Source organism: Hemicordylus capensis, chromosome 7 (assembly GCF_027244095.1).
Source record: "Hemicordylus capensis ecotype Gifberg chromosome 7, rHemCap1.1.pri, whole genome shotgun sequence".
Classification (NCBI taxonomy): Eukaryota; Metazoa; Chordata; class Lepidosauria; order Squamata; family Cordylidae; genus Hemicordylus; species Hemicordylus capensis.
This window is the reverse complement of record NC_069663.1, coordinates 28,042,235-28,064,508: the sequence shown is the minus strand read 5'-3', so window position 1 is coordinate 28,064,508 and position 22,274 is coordinate 28,042,235. Positions and strand designations below refer to the sequence as shown.

General features: G+C 55.6%; 2 protein-coding genes across 2 annotated transcripts in view; one reads left to right on the top strand and one right to left on the bottom strand.

The window, feature by feature from the left end:
• The window catches only part of ZFP36 (ZFP36 ring finger protein), a 38,773-nt gene extending 23,729 nt beyond the window's left edge, over positions 1-15,044 (top strand). Inside the window, exons 11-12 of the mRNA XM_053267668.1 lie at positions 8,295-8,554; positions 10,730-15,044. Coding sequence (XP_053123643.1) covers positions 8,295-8,554; positions 10,730-11,635 — 1,166 coding nt within the window. The 3' untranslated portion in view covers positions 11,636-15,044. The remainder of the gene's footprint in view (positions 1-8,294; positions 8,555-10,729) is intronic.
• A 3,237-nt stretch (positions 15,045-18,281) lies between these two features.
• LOC128333348 (transmembrane protein 229B-like) lies at positions 18,282-18,773 on the bottom strand. Its single transcript, XM_053268770.1, has one exon. The coding sequence runs from the start codon at positions 18,765-18,767 to the stop codon at positions 18,282-18,284; it is 486 nt and encodes a 161-aa protein (XP_053124745.1). The 5' UTR covers positions 18,768-18,773.
• Positions 18,774-22,274: the final 3,501 nt, after the last annotated feature.

The following is a 22,274-nucleotide window of genomic DNA, read 5'->3' as shown; positions in this document are numbered from 1 at the left end:
GTCAATCAATCAACTTTATTTGGTACCAATGGCCAAAATCTGTGGGCCCAACTCATGGACTAATATTTATTTTTTTATTATTTATTTAACGTATTTCTATACCACCCAAAACTTACGTCTCTGGGCAGTTTACAACAAAGCAAAGGAAGTTCCTTTATGCTCAACCTTGGATGTTGGACTACAACTCCCATCATGCGCGGCCACAATGGCCAAAGGGCTGAGAACCCTCGGCATAAGGACCCAAGGCTGAGAATCCGTGACCATCAGACCTTGGGCTTGCAGTTCTCGAAATGGTGGCACACCCCAGATTTGCGTTATCATGTTCTCTGTTTGGATTTCCAGTCCTTTTGCTAAGCATCCCCAGCCTGAAACCCTGTGACACGGGAGGAAAGACACCGACCGCAAGAACCCTCCTCTTCCCTTCCTTGGTTGTAAAAGCCATCAGTCGCGGGTGTGGATGTTTCTTGTTTGTCTTAAGTGAGCATCAGACAGTGCCTAGTGGGACCTTAGGCATAAATGAACAATCATGATAGTAACCCAGGATGAAGGCTGGACATTTTGCAGGCAGACAGTGTGACCCCCACCTGCCTTCCTAGCAGGCAAAGAGGTGTGTGTGGAATCACAAGCACAAACAATATCGGACGAAAAGCACAGTTGTGCGAGGGAATGCAAGGAGCCACCCGTCAGCACACGATCAGGGAGCGGTTCACAGACTCACAGATGTCCCACTACAGATCCAGAGGGCTTCTTTTACTGGCTTAAGGAGGGGACCCCCCCCCCTTGCTGATCCCCCACCCCTACCCCACCCGCCTCCTGACGGAGATGCCACAACCACAGGGCCCGACACAGCAGGAACCCCAATGATTAATGCACACAGGGCCATCTGCTGCCCGGCCTGGATCAAAAACAAGCCCCCCTCCCCAGCTCTGCTTTGCAGCCAGAGGCAGCTGTGCACAGAATGGCTGCATTGTTGCACTGGGGTGTGTGGGAATCCGCCAGGCCCAGCCTCGGGAAGGAGCAGAAGATGCGTGGGCGTGGGGGGGGGAGGGAGAAGCAGCCAGGAGAGAACTGGATCTTGATTCAGGATTGTTTGTGTGGGTTATAAGCCCATTATGGACACTTGTGGAGGACACAAAGGACTAAATATATATTTCCAGTCAAACGTGGGTTTTGTGGGTCTTTAAAGCATCCCTGAAGGATAATTGTTTCTGAGGGGATAATTCCTTTGCCAGCAGAGACTCATCCTGACAAGCCAGGGAGGGCCCCCCCCCCCAATGAGACACAGTTGCCCCTGGTTGCTGTCAGCTCTGTGGGCACCTCCCTCTCTCACCCTGCCCGGGTGTTAGCAAGAGCTGTGTTGCACTGCCTGCAGGCTGGCCATTCATCTGGTAGAGCTGCACGGGCTCTACCTGACGGATGGCCAGCCTGCAGGCAGCACGGCTCTGATTAACGGCAGGGCAGGGGGCGGGGAGAGGAACAACCTGAGCGGCTAGGAAGCAGAGAAAGCGGTGCCTCACTTGCACCCCAGCCCCACCAACTCATTAGGACGAGTTGCTACTGCATAAGTTCAAGCTGCCTGCAGCCCAGTTTCCTGTTTTCGTTGGTGGGCAGTCGGATCCTCCCAGGAAGCTCCCAAGCAGGGCATGAAGACAGGAGGACTCCCCTCTTGTTTGTTGCCAGCAGTTGGTCTCCAGAAATAGACTGCCTCTGTACATGGAAGTTCTCTTTAGCTGTTGTGCCCCCAAACTGGTGTTAGACCTCTCCTACCTTGAATGTATCTAATTCTTTTTCAAAGCTGCCTCCACCCACTACAGCACGGGTTCTCAACCTTGGGTTTCCGGATGTCGTGGGGCTACAACAGCTATCGCCCCTTCCCAGCTGCTGCTGCTGCAGGGGGTGATGGGAGTTGTAGTCCAACCGCATCTTGCAAACCCCTGCACTAGAGAATGCAGCTCTGCTGTGACCTGGTCACTGCTCCTGATCCCGGAGCTCCCAGAGGGAGCCAAACCCCACCTAGCCCACTTCAGCATCTTCCAGCCCTGGATTCACTCCTCAAATGTGTGTAAACCAGTCTAAAAGAAGGCAGTGCTGCTGCAGCAGCTCCAACTTCCCTGGATGCCAGCAGGCCCCTGAGCTGATGTCCAGGCCCCTAATTAATCCATTGTGATGATGTCAGCAGGGTCAGTGCACAAGTTGGCCCTTCACGGAGTAACGGGCAAGAGAGGTCCTTGCCCCAAGGAGCTTACAATTGCAGTTTCAGCAGCAGGAGGCAGCAACAACAGAAGCGGGAGAGGCTAAGCACGAGATGAAATGGCAACAAGAGAGGCACTCAGGGCAAGGCAAAGCGTACCCTGCACGTGCTCAGAAACAGCATTGCCTTGTTACTTCCTGCACCTGTCCCAAGCACCTCTGGCAATGAAATCAGGTCCTCCTGGAGGCAAATGTGTATGTCCTGGCCCCAAACTGAGTCTTGAAGCTCTCTAAACGTGAGGGCTACTTCCCAGAGCGTGAGCTGTTGGCAAAAGCCGCCAAGAGTCTTGTGGCAGATGAAGACTCACACCTGTAATGTGGCAGAAGCATTCATGGAACAGAGCCCTCTTCATCAGCTGCAGTAAGCATTATTCTCGTGAGAAATGTCTCATTAACCCTTCCCAGGAAGTGGCCAGGCTACAGGAGGGGCTTTCACTCTGTGCTTTGCAAGGCCCCAGGTTCGAGTCCTGCCAACAACTTGCCAATGAACTACGATCATGGGTAAAGTGTGCCGTCAAGTCAATTCCAACTCCTGGCGCCCACAGAGCCCTGTGGTTTTCTTTTGGTACAACAGAGAAGGGGTTGGCCATGGCCTCCTCCCGTGCAGTGTGAGGTGATGCCTTTCAGCATCTTCCTATATCGCTGTTGCCCGATATAGCAGCAGTGGGGATTCGAACTGGCAACCTTCTGCTTGTTAGTCAAGCATTTCCCCGCTGCACCCCTTAAGGTGGCTGAATGATCATGGGTACTCGGACCTATTTATTTATTTATTCATTTGATTTATATACTGCCCTTCCAAAAATGACGTGTGAGAGACCCCCACCTGGGACCCTGGAGTGCTGCTGCCAGTCCGAGCAGAAAGCACTGAACTAGGTGGACCCAGGGTTTGACTCAGTAGGAAGCAGTTGCAATGATTTTGCCTCCATTTGCAAAATGCAACTTTGGAAGGAGCAACTGAGACTATAGCGGGGGGGGGGGGAGAGGAGGGGGTTAAACCCTCCCTGCCCCACACCACAATGCCCCTGACCCAGAATGGGGCACCCCCATGGCCGCTGTTTAAGGAAGAAAAATCGAGCCTGCTAGAGCCAGTCGTGATGCATACAGCGTTGCTGGCTCTCTGTAGCACGGCTGCTCACATTTTTGCGTGAGGAAGGCCCTGGCCGGGGCCTGGTCTCCGGTAAGAGGGCAGGAGAAGAGAGAGGCTCATTTCGGCTGGAGGCCCTGGAGAGCGGCTACATATCAGAGCAGGCCACCCTGGGCTGGGCGGGCCAAGGTCTGACTCGGGAGGAGCAGGCAGCCTTCTTTGCCCAAGGAGTGGCCCAGGATTCACAGGCGCGTCTGTTGCTCCTGGGTTTCCTGCACACTGAATGAAACGGCCCTTTGGTGGTTCTTGCCAAACCCACAGCAACTGCTGTTTCGTGGGCAATGCCCACAGGAGACACCTGGCTGGGCAGCCCAGCAAGACCCCCTCCCCCCACTTTCCCTCATCGTCTCCATCCAGTAGCAGCTTGTCCTAAGGAGCGGGGGGGACACACCAAATGAGACCTAGCTCCCCCCCCATCCCACCTTGACGTGAACGAGATGTGCTGCACTGCCTGCAGGCTGGCCATGTGTCAGGTAGAGCTGCCTGTGCAGGCTCAGGCCCCGTCAGTGCTGGAGATATCAAGGCTTCCTTCTGAACACAGACACTCTTCTGCACATCAACGAGCAACGAGGAGAAAGCCTGTTTTACTCGTATTTTCCTGGGCCACGGCATGGCTCAGGAGTCCTCTGTCTGGGGCTGCAATGCCTGCCATCCTTGTTCTTCCGAGATGCCCTCTTCACACTGACCCTTCAGGGGCGTAACTATATTAGGGCAAGGGGAGACTGTTGTCTGGGGGCCCACTGCCTTGGGGGGGCCCCCAGAGGCAAGTCACATGACTGACTTGCCCAGCCACAGCCACACACACACACACACACACACACCCCGGGCTTCCTTCAGTTGTATTCATTCTCCGAAATCGATGTGGGTCATGTGAACTGAGGCCTCTTATTCATACTTCCAGGTCAGATGCCTGGCAATCAAAATACCTGTAGTTCCCGGGGTTTGGCCAAACAAAACCCAGGTGCTTGTTTCTTTGCACCAACTTTTCCCTGCCTTTCCCCTTCCCCAAAATGTCCAAGGGCTACGCAGCCATTCAAACCGCGTAACCCACGGCCTTCCCCTCAAACCCCCATCCCAGCTTTGTCTTCTGAAAACCACAAGGGCTTTATGTCAGATCGATTGTTTCTGTGGGTCCAGGATCACCAGCCTTCTGTTTGTGCAGGGAACTTCTTTACACAGAAGACTTTCTAGTGCCCTTCGGTTCTGGCCACCAATAAGTGGGCTTTCCTTCTAGGGCAAGAGTTTAACCACAGACGTCTGCTTTCTGTCAAGAAAACCAGGAGCTCAATAGCAGCACCTAAACCCCCAAGATCTGGGGAGAAACTCCTGGGAACGGAGATCTCCAGCAAGCGAAGCAAAATATGAAATGGTATTAGCAAAAGGACTCTGGAAGTGATGATGGAATTTGCCATCTGCGTTGGGGAGGCCAAGAGAGGAGTAGATTACGCCAATGGGGAAGCCCCACCCCCACCCCCATTTCATAGCGATTAGGGACAGACAAGCCAAGGAGTGCTTGGCCCCATATGTCCTCTGAAACCGACAAAAGGAAGCCCAGGCCCCCCTGATGACCTCTCCGCCATAGCCACTGGTTCCCTGGGCAACCGCTGAGCTGGAGTCTGTTAAAGGGCTTATTGTCGCTCCTTCAAAAGGGGCTGGGGGGCCGCAGGAGAGGAGCAGCTGGAGGGGAACCACACGCTGGGGCCTCAGGCCGCCTCCATCCTCCTCCTCTTCCCCTTCCAGCAGCCCCTTGGCTCTTTGCCAAGGTTGGGGGGGGTTCCCCACCTTGGGCCCCCAGATGTTGCTGGGCTACCCAGCATCAGCCCCTGTGGCTGGGGGTTGTTGATGGGAGTTGTAGTCCGACCACATCTGGGGACCTTGTGCGACCTCGAGTGTTCTGGGCGGGAGGGGCTGGCCAGAGTGGCATGTTGTGTGCCAGGCGTGGCTGCCCCATAGATTTGTCTGTGGGGACTAAACCTCTGGAAGGGCCAGGCCTTGGGTGAGTGGCAGAGAGTCTGGGAGCCCGCTGCAAGGCGCCATGAGTCGAGGTCTGGTGCTGCGGGCCTCGCCTGGGTTGTCTCCAGAGCACGTGGTGGGTGGGTGTGGAAGAGAGCAACCGGAGAGGAAGGGCCCGGCCTGCGGCGGGTGCTCAGAGGGCCTGATATGGCCTCACCCCTGGGAGGGCTGTGAGCAGAAGCGATGCAGGCGGGTGTGGCGGTGGGGCTGAAAGCACTCTCCCTCCCTCCCTCCCTCCCTCCCTGGGGCGGCCAGTGGAAGCCAGCCAGCCAGCCAGCATCTGAGGCCTAACCTCTGGCCAGGAGGAGTATTTCCCCTAGTGATGGAACTTGGCTTATCTTAAGCCAGATTTGGGGTTACGGCCCATTTGACCCGCGAGTATACCCCTTAGGTTCTGGCATCACTGCCTCTCTCTGGTACTGGCTCTCCAGTCCAGGGACGGAGTCGTCACCGAGGTCTAGTGTTGTCACCAGACCGGTGCCCAAGGCTGCTGCTGGCAGGATTTGGATCGGCCTGCTGCCCTTTCTAACCAGCCCTGTCTCTACGCCTGGAGAAGCAGCCCGGCGAGCTTCTCCTGATCAATTTCTAAATTGTCATTGCCGCAATCCTGCCAACCTGCAACGCAACTGTTTTTGAAGCACCTGACCAGGCAGTGCCCTTTTTGAAGCCAAGTGTTTGTGTGCCTAACCCAGATGGAGCTCTGTGTGGCTGCCAGCCAGTTCTTTACCCGTCCCTTCGGCCTCCTGAAGAGTCCTGTGTAATCCAAAGGCCTGCCTACTGCTTGTATGACAAAGCGGAGCTCCCCTCGGGCCGCCTCCGCCTCCCTCCTCCAGCCCCCCACCCCCCGTTCAGTTCCTCTCCCCGAGCCTGGCTCTCCGCATGTCAATGGCGCCCCAGGCGACCGCAGGCCCCGCCCCGCCCCTCCAACCACGCCCACCTGGACCAGAAGGTGTTGCCCCCCCCCCCGCCCCACAAGTCTCTGAACTGGAAGCAGAAGGTACTTAAAGAGCGGCCTGAGAGCCCTTCAGGTTCCAGCAGGGACCCCCCAGGGGAATGCGATGAGTCGAGGCTGCTGCTGCTGCTGCTGGGCCTCTGCGAAGCCCCAAGAGCCAAGCACGAAAGAAGATGCCCTCAGACTTCCTGAGTCCTTTCGTCGAGCTGGAGGATGCTCTGTGCAAGGTGGGTCCAGCTGGCCTGATGCGAAGAACGGGGCGCAGCTGCGCGGGGCGCGCCTTCCCCGGCGAAATGGGCAACTTCGGCTCGCTCCGGAGGAGAGTGGAGAAGTCCGCTTTGCCGGCGCCTCCAACTCTTTAGCACTTCTCTCTCCCAGCCGGGTGGCGGGTGATTTCTCTCCCCACCCCACCATCTGAAAACTGCAACACGTGGCGGGGAGCGGGGGGAGTCCCTGCGCGTGCAGCGCGACTTCCAGCCCAAACTTTTGCTCCTAAAAGGAGCCGCTTGGAAACCCAGGCGGCGGCCCAGAGGTTGCTCGGGCATCCAGCCCACCTGTTGCGTGTGAAGACGGGGTTTGTTTCTGTGTGCGCAGCAAGGAATCTTGTCCTCTTCTCCGCCCGCCTGGAGGGCCCTTGAAGGATATCGGTCACCATTTACTGCGCAAAAGGGAAAGGTGTCTCGCAGGCGAGCTCTTCCCCAGCTGCCCCCCACCCCTGAATTGCGCGGTCTGCCGCTGCCGGCTGCCCCACTCCTTCAGTGGGGTGTGTGTAAGCATTTCCTTCGTGTGTTTCGCTTCCTATGTGCTGTGGATGGCCTTGTGTGTGGCCAGTTTCTTGGCGTCGCGGTGTTGTTTTTTTAGACAGCAGGTTGTGTTGTGGAGGGGGTTGTGTGTGTGCCCCTCATTCCGACGCGGGGGGTCTCCTCTGCGCTGGCCTCTGCCAAACACGCGTCCTACCCTGGGCTTAACGAGAGGAGAGCCAGAGCCGTGCTGCCTGCAGACTGGACGCCATTCATCAGGTAGCGCGCAGCTCCACTGGCCCAATGGCTGCAGGCAGTGCAACTCCTGTTAACCTCGCGGCAGGGTGAGGGAGAGAGGGACAAGCAGAGCTGCCTGGGACGACCAGAGGCACCCCTCTCTGCCCCCTTTGCTGCTGCCCCACCCCACCCCGCTCGTTGGGACGGGCTGCTGCCTGTTGTGCCAAGTTGCAAACCTTTCGCTAAAGCAGAACATCGACTCTTTGGAAGCCCCTCCCCCCTTGCAGGCCTGTTTGCCTGCTGCCTTCTTGTGACCTCTCCTGGGCCCTCTCTCAGCATCCCATTCACCTGGCTTCTGACCTCCAAGTGGGTCTTGGTGCTGCAGGGTGGACACTGCTGTTTCTCCTGGGTGGGAGGAGAACCTGTGAACTTCCAGGGTGACATTTCTGAGACCTTTAGATTGAAGAGGAAGAAGAGCAGATGGGGTCTCAAGGAAGGGCAGGCCACTGCATTCACCGCCATGTGCACAGGCACCTCCGGGGGGGTAAGCACCCCCAAGCAAATAAAGCATTCCCCCTTGATTCTAACTGAGCAGAGGCACCTTTTAAAAGTGGTGATTCCGTTTGTTGAGCAAGGGGAGAGCAACTGGCCTTATCCGTCCCCAGCACAGCATCCCTCCAGTGGCTGTTTCTGGGCTCTCTCTTATGGTTCTTTTTTTAGACTGTGAGTCCTTTGGGGATAGGGGAGCCAACTGCTGGAGGTTCCACGGTGGGCATGCCAAGCAGAAGAGTTGCCTGCAGTTTCTGCTGTTGTGTGCCTGTGTCTAGTTGTAAGTTGCCTGAGCTGTACACAGGCACACGGCGAAGCCGAGAATCACAACAGGCTGAGTTTCCAAAACAAAACAAAACAAAACATCTTGTTGCTTATCTTGTCGCTTATCGGAGTGTTTAACGTACAGGAAATATTAGCAGCAAAGGGAGGAAGTCCTTGTGGTCTGCTGCTGCTGCTGCTGCCGCCTTTGAGGAGGGGGTCGGAGGCTCCTCCGGTGTGTGCTGGCATTCAGCACCCAGCATGGAAATTTCCATCATCCAAGTTGGCGATGACTTGGAGGAGCGGCCAGGGAGCGGGGCTGTGAGATTCCAGCCTCATTTTGTCCCTGCTGCTGTCTATTTCCCTGGCAACCAGAGTATTGACCGGCAGCATATGGCCGCCTACGGGGTGAAGCCATGATCTCCCAGGCAGAGATTGTTCCCAGGCCACACTTGTGTCTTGGCTCCATCTGGGTTTGTGAGCTGCTCCCGAGCACCGACTTGTTCCCTACACCGAAGTTGCACACGGGGCCTGCTCTGAGGATTGGTGCCGGTGCCGTGCTTTGGGCCGGCTGGATGGCCCGCTCCTCTGCAAGGAGTTAAATGCCACTTTGAGGGACAGGGGAGGGAGGAGAGCCCAGGACCTTATCAGCCCCCACTCTGCCCAGGGGCAGCCAGCACGGGCGGGCCCCCTCAACCAGCCCTCCTTTACCTGCTGGGAAAGCTTCTGGCCTAGCTAGCCCTTGGGCCCGATCTCGCAGGGCCCCTTCTTAAGTTCTTGACCATCAAGATACCAGTTTACTAAACTGGAATTAGTAGTAGTAGCACCTCATCAGGTAGCATAAGAAAAGAGGACAGGGGTCCCTGCCCTGGAGAACCTATCATCATCCATAGTTCACAACTGGGGAAGACAGTGGAGGGACAGGGTGGGGGGGGAACGTGAGCAAGTGCAGACATGCGAGGCTGAACTTTGTGGCTGCGGGGGTCAGGCTTCACATCTCTGCAGTCGGTCGCTTGATTTCGCTCAGCCCCTGTGAATGGACCTTCCCGATCAGATCCCACCAGTACAAATTCCAGCTCACGCCAGACACAGTGCTTCCCAATGGAGAGGGTTCGCACGTCGCCAACAACAAACGAGGTGGTGGCAGCCGTAACCGGACCTCTTCAGATGCTCTTAATAGGGTTCGCGACAGAGAAGGCGCTCTCTGAAGTACCCAGGACCCCGATTAGGGGTGTTGCTATAATTGAGTGGGTGGGTTCAAAGAGCCCACCCACCCACGCCAGTTCCTGAGGGCCCCCCAGTTCCACCCCTCCCTCTCTCCTTCATTATCTGCCTCACTCCGAGGGTCCTCCAGGGAGAGGGGTGAACACGGCCCCCCCACACCTAGTTATGCCCCAGCCCAGAAGATGTTCACGAAAGCCACTCACCGTGGACCGCACAGACGTGCCTTTAGCTAATAGCTCCCTCCTTAGGCAAGAGGCCCCCGTTCTGGGATCTGTGCGAGGGATGGGGGGTGGTCCCTCCTTTCTCCTGGTTAGAAGCCAGGAAAGGACCAGAGCCTCCTGCTTTGCCAAGGTGAATGATGGACACTGCAGCCCAGTCCATTAGGCCGTGGGGAGAGCCAGGCGGGGCCTGCAAAAGGCTCCCCCGCTCTCTGGACCACTTAAGGAGAGAGAGGATCTCTGCTCCCTGGAGGTCGCTCTGTGAACTGAGAAGGCCTTTGGACACTGAGAAATGCAGGGTAGAATCATGGCTGTGCTGGGGGTTTCCAGGGACTGTCTCCCTGCAGCCAGAAAAACCCAGGAGGCCTTTCCACCGAGCTGAGGGATGATCAGGAGTGCTTTTCCTCGCTCAAGTGCCCATCCCATGGGTCAGGATCTAAATGAAGTTACTCATGGCCAAGCACCACTGAGTTAGGCTGGATCCCACCCCATGTTGATCTCTCCCCACGTTTGCACTGGGCTAGGAGAGGAGAGCTGGTCTTGTGGTAGCAAGCATGACTTGTCCCCATAGCTAAGCAGGGTCTGCCCTGGTTGCATAGGAATGGGAGACTAGAAGTGTGAGCCCTGGAAGAGATTCTCCTTCTTAGGGGATGGAGCTGCTCTGGGAAGAGCAGAAGGTTTCAAGTTCCCTCCCTGGCAGCATCTCCAAGATAGCCTGCAAGATAACCTGCCTGCAATCTTGGAGAAGCCACTGCCAGTCTGTGAAGACAATACTGAGCTAGATAGACCAAGGGTCTGACTCAGTATATGGCAGTTTCCTATGTTCCTATGTTCCTAGACCTGAAACGGTTTGTGGCTTTTGCATGGAGCTCGGGGAAGGATTCTCATTCAGAAAGTCAAGGCTGCAGGTGACCAAGCTGAGGCTCCCCGACTGTTGCTGGACTACAACTCCCATCATCCCTAGTTGCTGGGGAGCCTCAGGTTGGCCCCTCCTGGTCTAGAGGCTGCAACGGTGGGACTTGCTCCAGGGCGGTCTTCCCAGGGACCAGGCCCTCCTCACTTTCGAAGTGGCGGGCACGGCCTGCTTGAATGGAAAGGCTTTACCAGGAATGCATCTGCTTTCTCCCCTCCACCCCTGCAGGCATTTCTGGGCCTGGATGTGCGTGACCCTGGCCGCACGGAAGCAAGGAGCCCCCCGGCATTCCAGCGCACCTGCTCGGCCTGCCCCATGGCCCTCTCCGTCTCCGGCGCCTGTGACGCTGGGCGCCGGGATGCTGCCGCTGCCCCCCAGACCACGGCGGGCCCTGGGTGGCCCCTCCCGGGGGGGCCGTGGCAGCGGCGCCCCGAGTTGCCCCCCACCAGCCTGCAGCACATCCCCTTCCGGGCGGACCGCTCCGTCAGCATGATCGAGGGCGGCGGCGGCGGCGGGGGCGGGGAGGCCAAGTCGCTCTCGTCGCGCTACAAGACGGAGCTGTGCCGCACCTTCGAGGAAAGCGGCACCTGCAAGTACGGGGCCAAGTGCCAGTTTGCTCACGGCCCCGGGGAGCTGCGCGGGCTGAGCCGCCACCCCAAGTACAAGACGGAGCCTTGCCGCACCTTCCACACCTCCGGCCTCTGCCCCTACGGGGCCCGCTGCCACTTCATCCACAACGCCGAGGAGCGCCGCCGCCCTCTGCCGCGACATGCCCCGCTGCTCCACCACAGCCTCAGCTCGGGGGCCCACGCCGCGGAGGCCCTGCCCGCTGCCTCCCACCGCAGCCTCCGCCTCTCCGAGAGCTTCTTCCCATGTGACGCCCCCGGCCGCCAGGCGCCTCTCGGCGGCTCACTCTGCAGCCTCTGTTCCGGCAAGGCTGCGCTGGCGTCGCCCGGCCCGCTGGCCTTCCCGGGCCTGCTGGTGCTTCAGAAGAGCCTCTCGGCCGACTCCCTCTCCGACCCGGAAGACTCCGGCAGCTCAGGAGGCAGCAGCAGCGGCTCCGAGTCCCCGGGCTTGGGCCCCCTGGGCCGTCGGCTCCCCATCTTCAGCCGCCTGTCCGTTTCCGAGGACTGAAGGGGCCCGTTGGATTTGGGCGGGGTGGTGGGAACAGCGAAGGCTGGAGACAGACGGGACCTCCTTGCTGAAGGAGGCACAAAGCCGTTGGCAAGGAGGGGGCTTCTCCCCACGTGCACCCTCCTCCCAGGTTCGCCTTTCGTAAACAGGTGCTGTAGGTTTGCATTGCGTCGAAAGCCTGCAGGGCCTGTTGGATCAGAGGCAGCCGTGATGCAGAAGGCATTGGGCCTGTGCGTGTGTGTGGGCCCACGGCGAGAAGTGAAACCTCTCTCCAACCACTTTCACTTCCCTCTCCGAAATGACTGCCTGCCTCCAGCCTTTGACAGTACCTTGGTTTTCTGTTAGTAGAGTAGAAGGGATGAAAGCAGCTTTGAAACTTTCTGGGGCTCATTTCTGTGCTGTTCAGTACTGGGTATATTATAGTTAAACACTGACATTTCTCCAGCGATTGAATTATGAGCTGACCAACCTCTAGGCTGTTGCTGCCAACGCTTTATCCACCTGAGGAGTGAATAGAGATGGACAGACACCCAGAACAGTTAGGAACATAGGAAGCTGCCATATGCTGAGTCAGACCCTTGGTCCATCTCACTTAGGATTGTCTACCCAGACTGGCAGCGGCTTCTCCAAGGTTGCAGGCAGGAATCTCTCTCAGCTCTGTCTGGAGATGCTGCCAAGAAGGGAACCTGGAACCTCAGATGCTCTTCCCAGAGCAGCTCCATCCCCTCAGGGGCATATCTTACAGTGCTTACACAGGTCTCTCATTCAAATGCAAACCAGGTTCCCCACAGATGTTGGCCTGTGATGGGAGTTGTGGTCCAACAGTTTGGGAACCACTGGCTTAGGGGATTTCCAGGGAAAACGGGAAGTGACCATGTCCAGTCTGTATTAAATTAAAAGAAAAAGAAAAAAACAAGCCCAGAACCTGTTTGTCCCAATGTCGACACTCAGCGGTTTCCAAAAAGGGGATGGAGAAAATCTGTGCCCCACACCCACACTTCTCTTTTAAAGGGTACAACATCCTCTGTTTAAAAAGCATTAGGCAAAGGGTTCTCAAACTTGTGTCCCCAGATGTCGTTGGACTACAACTTCCATTATCCCCAGCCACATTGTGGAGTCCCAAGTGTGAGAAGCCCTGCATCAGGCGAAGGGCATGTCTTGCAAGATTTCAGCTGTGGATCTTTTAGTCTGCAAAACATTTCCTGTTATGTCTTGAAGCAGATGCTTAGACTGCTGATGGGCGCAGCTCAGGGGAGTCGAACTGACGAGAGAGAAACTGAAACCGTGTGAAGTCCCTCTGCTGGGGAGAAACTGGCCAGAGCAGAGGTCAAGGGCATGTTTGAAGACCGGGCAGACTGCCCCAAGAGGCTTCCGACCTTGCCTTTGAGGCACGCAGTCGTGGAAAGAATCTATGTGTTTGATTCGAAGGCAGATTTCTGAATGTCTCGGCATCCTTCAGCTCCCAGGATGGAGAGAGTGTGAATTGGGGATGGGGGCTGTGTTTTCTCAGGCCAAACACCCAAGTGCTACTTAATGGGGAGGCGGGGGGGGCGGGGTGAGGGGTTGCAAGAGCAAATGCCACTGTGTGGCAGCGGCTGCAACCAGGATCTGGTAGAAGCCCCTGCTCACACAGAAGAGGGAAGCTTGGCCACTTGCCAGGATTTCAGTAGTGCTAGCCCAAGGCTCCCCAAGCGTGGCACCTCAGATGTGGTGGGGGGCTACAACTCCCACCATCCCCTGCCACAGCGGCTGAAGGACACTGCAGCAGGGGGGTGATGGGAGGTGTAGTCCAACCAGGCCTGTAATTTTGTAGCATGATGCTGAAGAGATGTGGAGGTGCTTTGGCCACACCTGGCTGCTTTGGATGGAAACAAAATGGCAGAGTCCGGTGCTCTTCTTCTCTCCCGATGGCGAGGGTGTGACTCGTGAGAAATGCCCAGATCGCACCCTGCAGCAACCCCGAGTGTTTCAAGTGCGTTGTTCAGGCGGCCAACTTGGCAATCAGGTCTTTGTTGGATGGGCAGACTGAAGTGGGGAAGCCCATCTGGTGGCCTCCTAGTCCTTTGGAGAGCAGGGGGGGGCGGGTTGGCTTTCCTTGCTGGGATGGGCACATTTTGTGACCCTGCTTCAAAGCAGGCCTTGCGGGATGGAGGCGCCACACAGAAGCCTGCAGAACCACCTGTCCCGCCAGGCGTGATCCTGAGCTGCCTTGGCTGTGTGCCAGCAGCATTGCCTGCACTTCCGAAGTGGCCCTCGGCTCTTGTAAAGAAAACCAGGGTCTGTCTCGAGCCTTAATCAGCCCCGCCTCCCCTTATTCCCCACCCCGTCCTGATAAACAGCCAGAGCACCTGTGCCCCCAGCAGCCCCTGCTCTGGGATGCAAAGCTTTCCCCTTCTTTGATGGGGATGGGTTACCACCCAGGGTTTTCCCAGCAGCTGCAGCTCCACCTGACAATTGGCCAGCCAGGCAGGAGAGAAAGTCACACTTTTGAAGTGTAGCTTTGCAGGGAATTCTTCCTTTTTGTTTTGTTTTCCTTTGCAGGTTAGGGTGATTTGGATGGGAGAGAGAGAGAGAGAGAGAGAGAGATCTCAGATGCTAGTTCCCTTCCCAGACCCAGACCCATTACTGTCGCACTTCTAGAGAGGACAGCAAGAGCTTAATTGCAGAAGGGAGTGGAGCTCGTCCCCGCCTGGGATCTTTGGGCATTTGTGGCTGCATTCAGACAGCACAGTCCTTAATCTCAATTTGTTAGCGCCAGTTTGTTCCAGGCACTTCCCCCCTGGATGTTGATGTGACAGATAGAGCAGCAAAGTAAGTCACCTTAGACCTTTGGGAATTCGCACATGAAGAGATACTTCAGAGCATTGTACCTTGCTGTGCATGCAGGAATATTTCACAGTCAACATCAATTAATTTTCTCTTTTTCCTTTGAAAGGGCAAGTCTTCAAAAAGAACTTCTGATTTGCCCTGGTGGTTACAATAAATATGAGGCCTATGGAACCCTCCAATGTAACAGAGTCCAAACTTCTGGATTCAGTGAATTTAAATCTTATTCAGAGTAGTTCTGCAAAATAACAGCCTGAATTCTTAATATATTGTAAGCTATTTATTGACTTAAAAAAAAACCAAACCAAACTTTATTTCTGATATTTGGAACTGATTTTGTTTTCTTTTAATAGAAGTGTATAAATTGTTCATAGTTTATTAGCTGACTGTGGGGCGAGGGGAGCCAAAATCTGCCTTAATTTGCTTTGGGGTTTAATATACTGTATTAACTTATTGCTGGTCTTATTTATAGTCCTGTCTCTTTTGTTAATGGATTTCAAAGCGAATCAACGTGACTTTGTAAATGGGTTTGTGTCTCTACTTCAGCTTGTCCCAAGTGTAATAAAGTTCCTTTCCTAATGTTGGTGCCTTGTTGCTTACAAATTCTTGGATTTTAATTAAGATCCCTTGAAGTCTGGTGTTGAGCTGTGAGGTGGTTTCTGAGCCTTTAAAGGAAACCTTGGCAAAAGTAAGTGGGGTGTGTGTGTGTGATAAGTGGGGGGGGTGTGTGTGATGGACCTGTGCAAACTGATGAGCTGACCTCTCCGCATTTGGAACAGAGCGCCTTGCCATCCCACTGGGGGTCAGACTGGATGACCTTCAGGCCCCGCTCCGGCCTCTCGCTGACTTCCATGAATGCCACTGGTCCTTTCCCAACTCCCATTGTTTGTCCTCCTAGAGTCCAGGCAAGCCCTGCTTAAGGGGATAAGTGGTCTGGGGCAGGGGAGGGGGCGGGCTGTGGGCTTTAACCCCTCCTCTCCCAGGCTGGGGGGCTTTGTGGGTTTTGACTGTTCCCATGGAATTATGCATGCGGGGGGGGGCGGCGTTGAGGGGCTCTCAGCAGCCTGGCAGTGTGCATCCCAGGGCTGGGGGTCTTTCTGCTTTCCTTTCCTTTCAAGCGCCCTTTTGTTGCTGCCAAGGGGAGCAGGGGGGCTGGCTGGCTGGCTGGGAAGCCCCCTCCCCCCTCCGCATCCCCCTCCCCAGCATCTGTTCGGGATTCAAAGAAGCAGCAGCCCTTCAGGCCTGGCTTGGGCTGCACGTGTGCCCCGTGTCTGGCAGCATAATCGGGGGGGGGGGTGAGTGAGACACACTCAGAGCAAATGAGAATTCTGGTATATGTGCAAGCCAGCCCTGCCGTCTGCACATGCTCAGAGGCTGTGGGCTGGAACCAACTAATGCAGCAGCATATTGCTGGATGGTGGAGGTTGATGTCCAGTCTGAGCTCTGGTGGAAGCAGACCCATCCTGCAGGCTGCTCAGCTCCCACAGACGGCAATTGGCTGTGTGGGGCGCGCAATATGGCAGAAGGGCCCCAAGACCATCAAGCACATGATGTGCTTGTAAAAGGGTGGCCGCTTCTGCTCTTTTTTTCAAAGCATGTGCCCTTGGCACACAACGCTCTGGGGCCCCAGCCTAGAGGCAGACCACGGGATGGGTCTCCCCATAACTTCATGGTAAATCCTGCTGTGTGTAAAAGTCCCAGAGGACCAGACCCAAGCGTGGGAAGCAAGGAACCCTGTTCTGGAAGCCGAGGGCTCAGATCCCGGAGCTCTGCGTGGACGCCCCCTGCTGTTGACATGAAGATATTCCCTAGCCTTGAACTATCCTCTTGAGAGTGATCCAAGGAGAAAATCCGGAAGGAGGCATCGGAAATGTGAATGGCCCCTTGCTGGCAGCGCAGAGACTGCGATGCCGAAACACAGGCCGTGCAGAAGCACACTTAACAGACACGTGGTGACACTGTTGTTGTAGTGTGTAATCTGGCAAGAGCGTGTTTCCATGCCCGCCCCAGCTCCCTTGTCTCGGCAGAGCCCTGTGGCATGCTCTCTGCCCAGGAAATGGTTCTTGTTTGCCTGAGAACGTTTTTGGCTTAGCAGGCCTCAGACTACAGGGTGGTGGGTCTTGTGGGCTCTTCTCTTAATTATTGCAAATAACTCAGACGCTGCTTCTCAGCCAAAAAGAGAGTTCTCAAAGCAGTTTGCACAGCCCGAAGGTATGAGCGAATCGTTTCCTGCGCCCAAAGGCCGTGCAACCTAGTTGTGTGTTGGCCTTTTGCTCTTCCTGCTGCTGCTCTGCTGGGTCTCTCTGACGTCTCTTGCGATGCATTTGGTTTTGTGTTTCATTTTTAAAATTGTTGTGGTGAGCCTTCTCCAGCGGTTCAAGTGTCAACCAGAAGGCAGAGCAGAAATATTTGTCAAGTGAGACATCCACGATCATCTGCTCTTCTAATGCAGCACAGAAGCCATTGCTGGATGGATTGCACCTGATGTGATGAACACCTCACCAGTTTTTTGCGTGCCACAAAAGACCCTTCATGTAAACAAGGATCCATGGGCCAGGGAATTAGCAACTTATTGGGACAATTTTCCCCACATTACTCCCCCCCCCCCACAACAAAGTCAGATGGGGCTGCAGCTTAGTGATAGCATACCAGCTTTGCATGCAGAAGGCCCTGGTTTCAGACCCTGGCAACCCTGCTGCTGCCAGTCAGTGTAGATGATCATTGAGCTAAATGGACCGAGGGTCAGACTCAGCAGAAAGCAGCTCCCGTGAATAAAAAGAAGGGAGTGGGATTGGGTTGGCCACCCAGCCCCTCCTGCACTGCAGGGAGTTGACTGAGAGGCACACCAGCTGTGTGTTGTCACAGATTCTGTTTGGACACACCTGGGCCCACCCCCTCCGCTTGCTCAGGCAGACTCTTAAAGGCCCCCCACTCCTAGGGTGCCAGGCACATGGAAAGTCGAATGGGCTCAGCAGGGTGCATGGCTGGACTACAACTTCCATCACCCCCTGCCCCGCCCGCCACCCTGGCCTCTGTTTTGAGAAAGGAAACGGCTTGCTTTGGCCATGGTGACTAGAGAGGGGAGCCGGAGCTGAAATCCAACGACATCTGGGCACTCAAGTCTGAGAACCCTGCTGAGCCCATCTTCCCCAGCCCCTGTGGCCAGGGATGATGGGAGTTGTAGTCAACAGCTGCTTCAGGCTTGGTGCTGTGCAGCCCTGCTACAGCGTGGGGGCCCTCGGCCTCAGGCCTGCAGATTTTGTGGGACTACAATGCCCATCACCCCCAACTACAGTGGCCTTTTAGCCTGTAGTTACAACGGAAAGGAATCGTATTTTTAATGGCGGGATGTGGGGTAAAAATGTCCAGGAATAGCTTCAGTCTGAGTGGGCAGCCCTAGGGTGCCATTTTGCAGAACACAGCTGGGCCGGATCCTGGGGATTATTGCACACCCTTCATTGATCTCGCCCATCCTGCATGGTGCTGAAGGTGGGGCTTTTCCTGTTTTACCCCCCACAACAACAACCTTGTGAGGTAGATGAGGTCAAGAGCTCAGGATTCAGGGCCAAGTTCAAGCAGTGAGCCGGGCGGCTGGCAGGGGGATCCGAACCCGGGACCCCCACACCAAATCCAACGCGCTGTCCATTATACCTGAGCGGCTCAGAGCTGTCGGGGAGTCCCAGCTCCTCCCATTCTTTCACCAGGTCCCTAACCTTGCAGGGAGGAGAGAGAAGGGCTTGAGTTCTTGGCAGTGGGATGGACTCCAGCCGGCAGGTGAGGAGGGTGGCACCCCTTCTCCCCACTCACCCCAAGAGGCCGCTCAGTCCTCTGTCAGTGCAAACTTCGGGAAGGGCTTGTCTTTGGGCTTCCAGGCTTCGTCCAGCCGGAGCCGGAGTGCGTTGCAGATGACCAGCTTCTCCAGCAGAAGGGAGCCCACGAACCAGAAGAGGCCGTACTCCAGGGTGACCAGGCCCAGGAGGTGGTAGCGGAACCCGCTGTAGTCCCAGGGGCAGGCGCCGAAGAGGCGGAGGACGGAGCCCGTGGAGAACTCCCAGAGGTAAATGCAGAGGGTGTAGACCAGGCAGCGGGTCAGGAGGCACCACTTCTCCCGCAGCCGGAGGTAGATGCGTTCCAGGGCCAAGCCGCACGTCCCGTAGACGACGAGGGAGAGCAAGCTGGTCGCCGCCCGGAAGGTCCAGGCCTGGTCCAGGACGAAGGTCGTGAAGAGCATCTCCGAGAAATAGCCGTGGATGGCGTAGATGTACCCCCGGCCCAGTCGGCTCAGGGGCTCAGCGGCGCTCCCCATGGCGTGCGACCTGCAGGCGGGAAGAGATTGTAGGGCTCATGCAGTGGTGGGAAGGGGGTCTTCTCAGCAGCCGGGCCATGTCGGGAAGCATTTGCGTACGTCTTTAGCCCACCCGTCCTCAAGGTGTGGGAGAGCTGGTCTGGTGGGAGCAAGCAAGCTAAGCAGGGTCCACCCTGGTTTGTATTTGGATGGGAGACTCCATGTGTGAACACTGGAAGATCTTCCCCTCAGGGGATGGAGCCGCTCGGGGAAGAGCAGACGTTTCCAAGTCCCCTCCCTGGCAGCATCTCCAAGACAGGGCTGGGAGAGATTCCTGCCTGCAGCCTTGGAGAAGCCGCTGCCAGTCTGTGAAGATGGACCAATGGTCTGACTCCGTATACGGCAGCTTCCTATGTTCCTATGGTGCGCAGGTGGCTCAGTAGCCGGGTTTTAGTTGTTTAAGCCATGGCTTCTATCTCAACTTAGGGGGTCACCAGCTGTTGTTAGATTCCAATTCCCATCACCCCCAGCTACGATAGCCCAAGGGTGAGAATGATGGGAACCATGTTCCCTCTAACAGGGATTCCCAGATGTTGTTGACTACAGCTCCCAGAATCCCCAGCTCTCATGGCTTTGGTGTGGGGATTCTGGGAGTTGTCTTCAACAACATCTGGGGATCCCTGACAGAGGGGAAGCTGGATGGGAGCGACAGTCCAGCAAAATCTGGGGACCCAAGTTTGACTCTCCCTGGCTGACAAAACTCTCTTCCATCCAACTCCTTATGAAAACTGAGCATGGCAACTGCCCTCTAAGGAAAGGCAAGTGTGCCCCCTGTGATCACAGCCCCTTTGAAGCGGAAACGGGATTGGCTAAGCCAGTTCAGAGCCGTGGCATGCTTAGACTCTGTATTTGCTCTGTCAGTTCTCTGTATTTTCCTCCAGCTGTGTTTCCAAAGGGGATCAAGCCAGGGGTTTGTCTGGGCTGGGAGTCCCCAGCTGTTGCTGGACTTGGACTACCCCTCCCATCATCCCCAGGCACAATGGTCAGATGAGGATTATGGGGGCTGTAGTCCAGCAACATGTGGGGACCCAAGGTTAGGAATTCTTGGTCTAGGCCAGCATTTTCTTTCAAAACAGCAGGCAGCCAAATGCCTGATCTGGAAAGTCCAGAAGTAGGGCACAACAGCAACCACTCTTTGTCCCCAACCCATTCAGAGGCATACTGCCTCTGAACATGGAGGCTCCATGTAATTATCACAACAGATGAACCTCTCCCCCACACTCCTCCTCCTTGAATTTGTCTGACCCCCTTTTAAAACCATCTAAGCCAGTAGCATCTCCACACCTTGTGACACTGAGTTCCACCAGTTAATGATGCACTGTGTGGAGAAAATATGCATGAATTAATGATGCCATGAGTGGAGAGAGACTTCATTATGTCTGTCCCACACCACCTGCCCACAGATGTTGTCGGGTAGTAACCCCGATCCTAAATGAGGATATCAATACCCACGCTGCTTAGAACTTATATTCACTTTTTAAAATTTCTTGTGCTTTCTTTTTGCTTCAATATCTCAATTCCTCTTATTCACACATGTGTACAGGCAGCATGTCAGAAAAGCTGGACATTACTTTTAGCAAAATGTGTAAAGATTCCTTAAAGCTGGGCTTCTCAAACTTGGGTCCCCAGCTCTTGTTGGACTACAATTCCCATCATCCACAGCCACAATGGCCAAGGAAATTATGGAAGTTGTAGTCTGACATCTGGGGACCCAAGTTTGAGAACCCCAGCCTTCGGAGATTTCATGCATTACCCATCCCAAACCCTGTCCTTTATTTTATTTTATTTTTTTAGTATGTTGTGCTATGCCTGGACCGGACGTGGTGGCACAACAGGTGGGAGGAAAAGTCTCTGCCCCGAGAGGTTCGCCATCTGAAAATACAAGGGGGACATCAGAGGAAGAAACGGGAAAAGACCACGAAATGATTTCATGCCCCTGTACTTAGGCTCAGCCGCAGTAAGGTACAGGAATTCTAGGCTACCTCCCATGCAAACAGGGCAAAAATGAGCGACTTACCCTGGAATGACTGCTACCACTTCCCCCGCAACCTGCCTTTTATTCACTAGGCGAACCGCAGGGGCTTTGAAGGAATGAACCAGAGGATAAAGGAAGGGAGACGGGAAGGCCGAGCGCTCCTGCCGCTTCACAGCTCTGGAAGGGAATGGTGCCTAGTGGTGGGAGCTCAAGGAGTGGATTTCCGGCACCACTCCCTGTTATGTGGGTGAGTCACGTTCTCCCTGAATCTCTTTGAGGCGTCTTAATGACAGTGCACTCCTGTGTTTTCAGGTCGGGGTAATAATTAGACAATGTTTAGGGAGTACGATTTCCATCCTACTTCCTTTTGTTTCCGCTGCATTCTTGTGAACAAACCAGAACATCAGTAAAAAGCCAGAAGAGGCCTAGATCCCGGGAAGGTCCAAACCTCTGTGCATGGTCTGAGACAGGAAGCCCTCTTGGGAAACAGGGTAGACCAGGATTCTCAACCTTTGGTCCCCAGATGCTGTTGGACTACAACTCCCATCATCCCCAGCTACCATATAGTTCTAGTTGGTGTCTTGGAGTTGTAGTTCACCAAGAGCTGGCAAGCCAAGGTTGCCTACCCCTGCTCTGCAGGAAACCTTGACACAGGAGTAAGAGTCCATGGCTCTAGGAGAACTAGTAGGCTGCCTCTTGGCATTTGGAACGGGGCGCCTTGCCGTCCCACTGGGGGTCAGACTGGATGGCCTTCAGGCCCCGCTCCGGCCTCTCGCTGACTTCCATGAATGCCACTGGTCCTTCCCAAACTCCCATTGTTTGTCCTCCTAGAGTCCAGGCAAGCCCTGCTTAAGGGGATAAGTGGTCTGGGGCAGGGGAGGGGGCGGGCTGTGGGCTTTAACCCCTCCTCTCCCAGGCTGGGGGGCTTTGTGGGTTTTGACTGTTCCCATGGAATTATGCATGCGGGGGGGGGGGGCGTTGAGGGGCCCTCAGCAGCCTGGCAGTGTGCATCCCAGGGCTGGGGGTCTTTCTGCTTTCCTTTCCTTTCAAGCGCCCTTTTGTTGCTGCCAAGGGGAGCAGGGGGGCTGGCTGGCTGGCTGGGAAGCCCCCTCCCCCCTCCGCATCCCCCTCCCCAGCATCTGTTCGGGATTCAAAGAAGCAGCAGCCCTTCAGGCCTGGCTTGGGCTGCACGTGTGCCCCGTGTCTGGCAGCATAATCAGGGGGGTGAGCAAATGAGAATTCTGGTATATGTGCAAGCCAGCCCTGCCGTCTGCACATGCTCAGAGGCTGGGGCAAACACAGGTGGAAATGAACTGACATTTATCAGAAATGAACAAGTTCTTCTGGTAAGAACTCATCTGCTTACTTCCCTTGGCTTGCACTATAAGCTTAATTGATCATTACCATCTTCGCAAATTAGCCCACCGCGGCCTTAAACATTCACACGTCCACCATCCTGAACTGACGTCTCCCTTTGTGTCCCTCACTACAAC

Coding starts and splice junctions, on each gene's coding strand:
- LOC128333348 (XM_053268770.1), bottom strand. CDS start 18,767: ATGGGGAGCGCCGCTGAGCCCCTGAGCCGACTGGGCCGGGGGTACATC.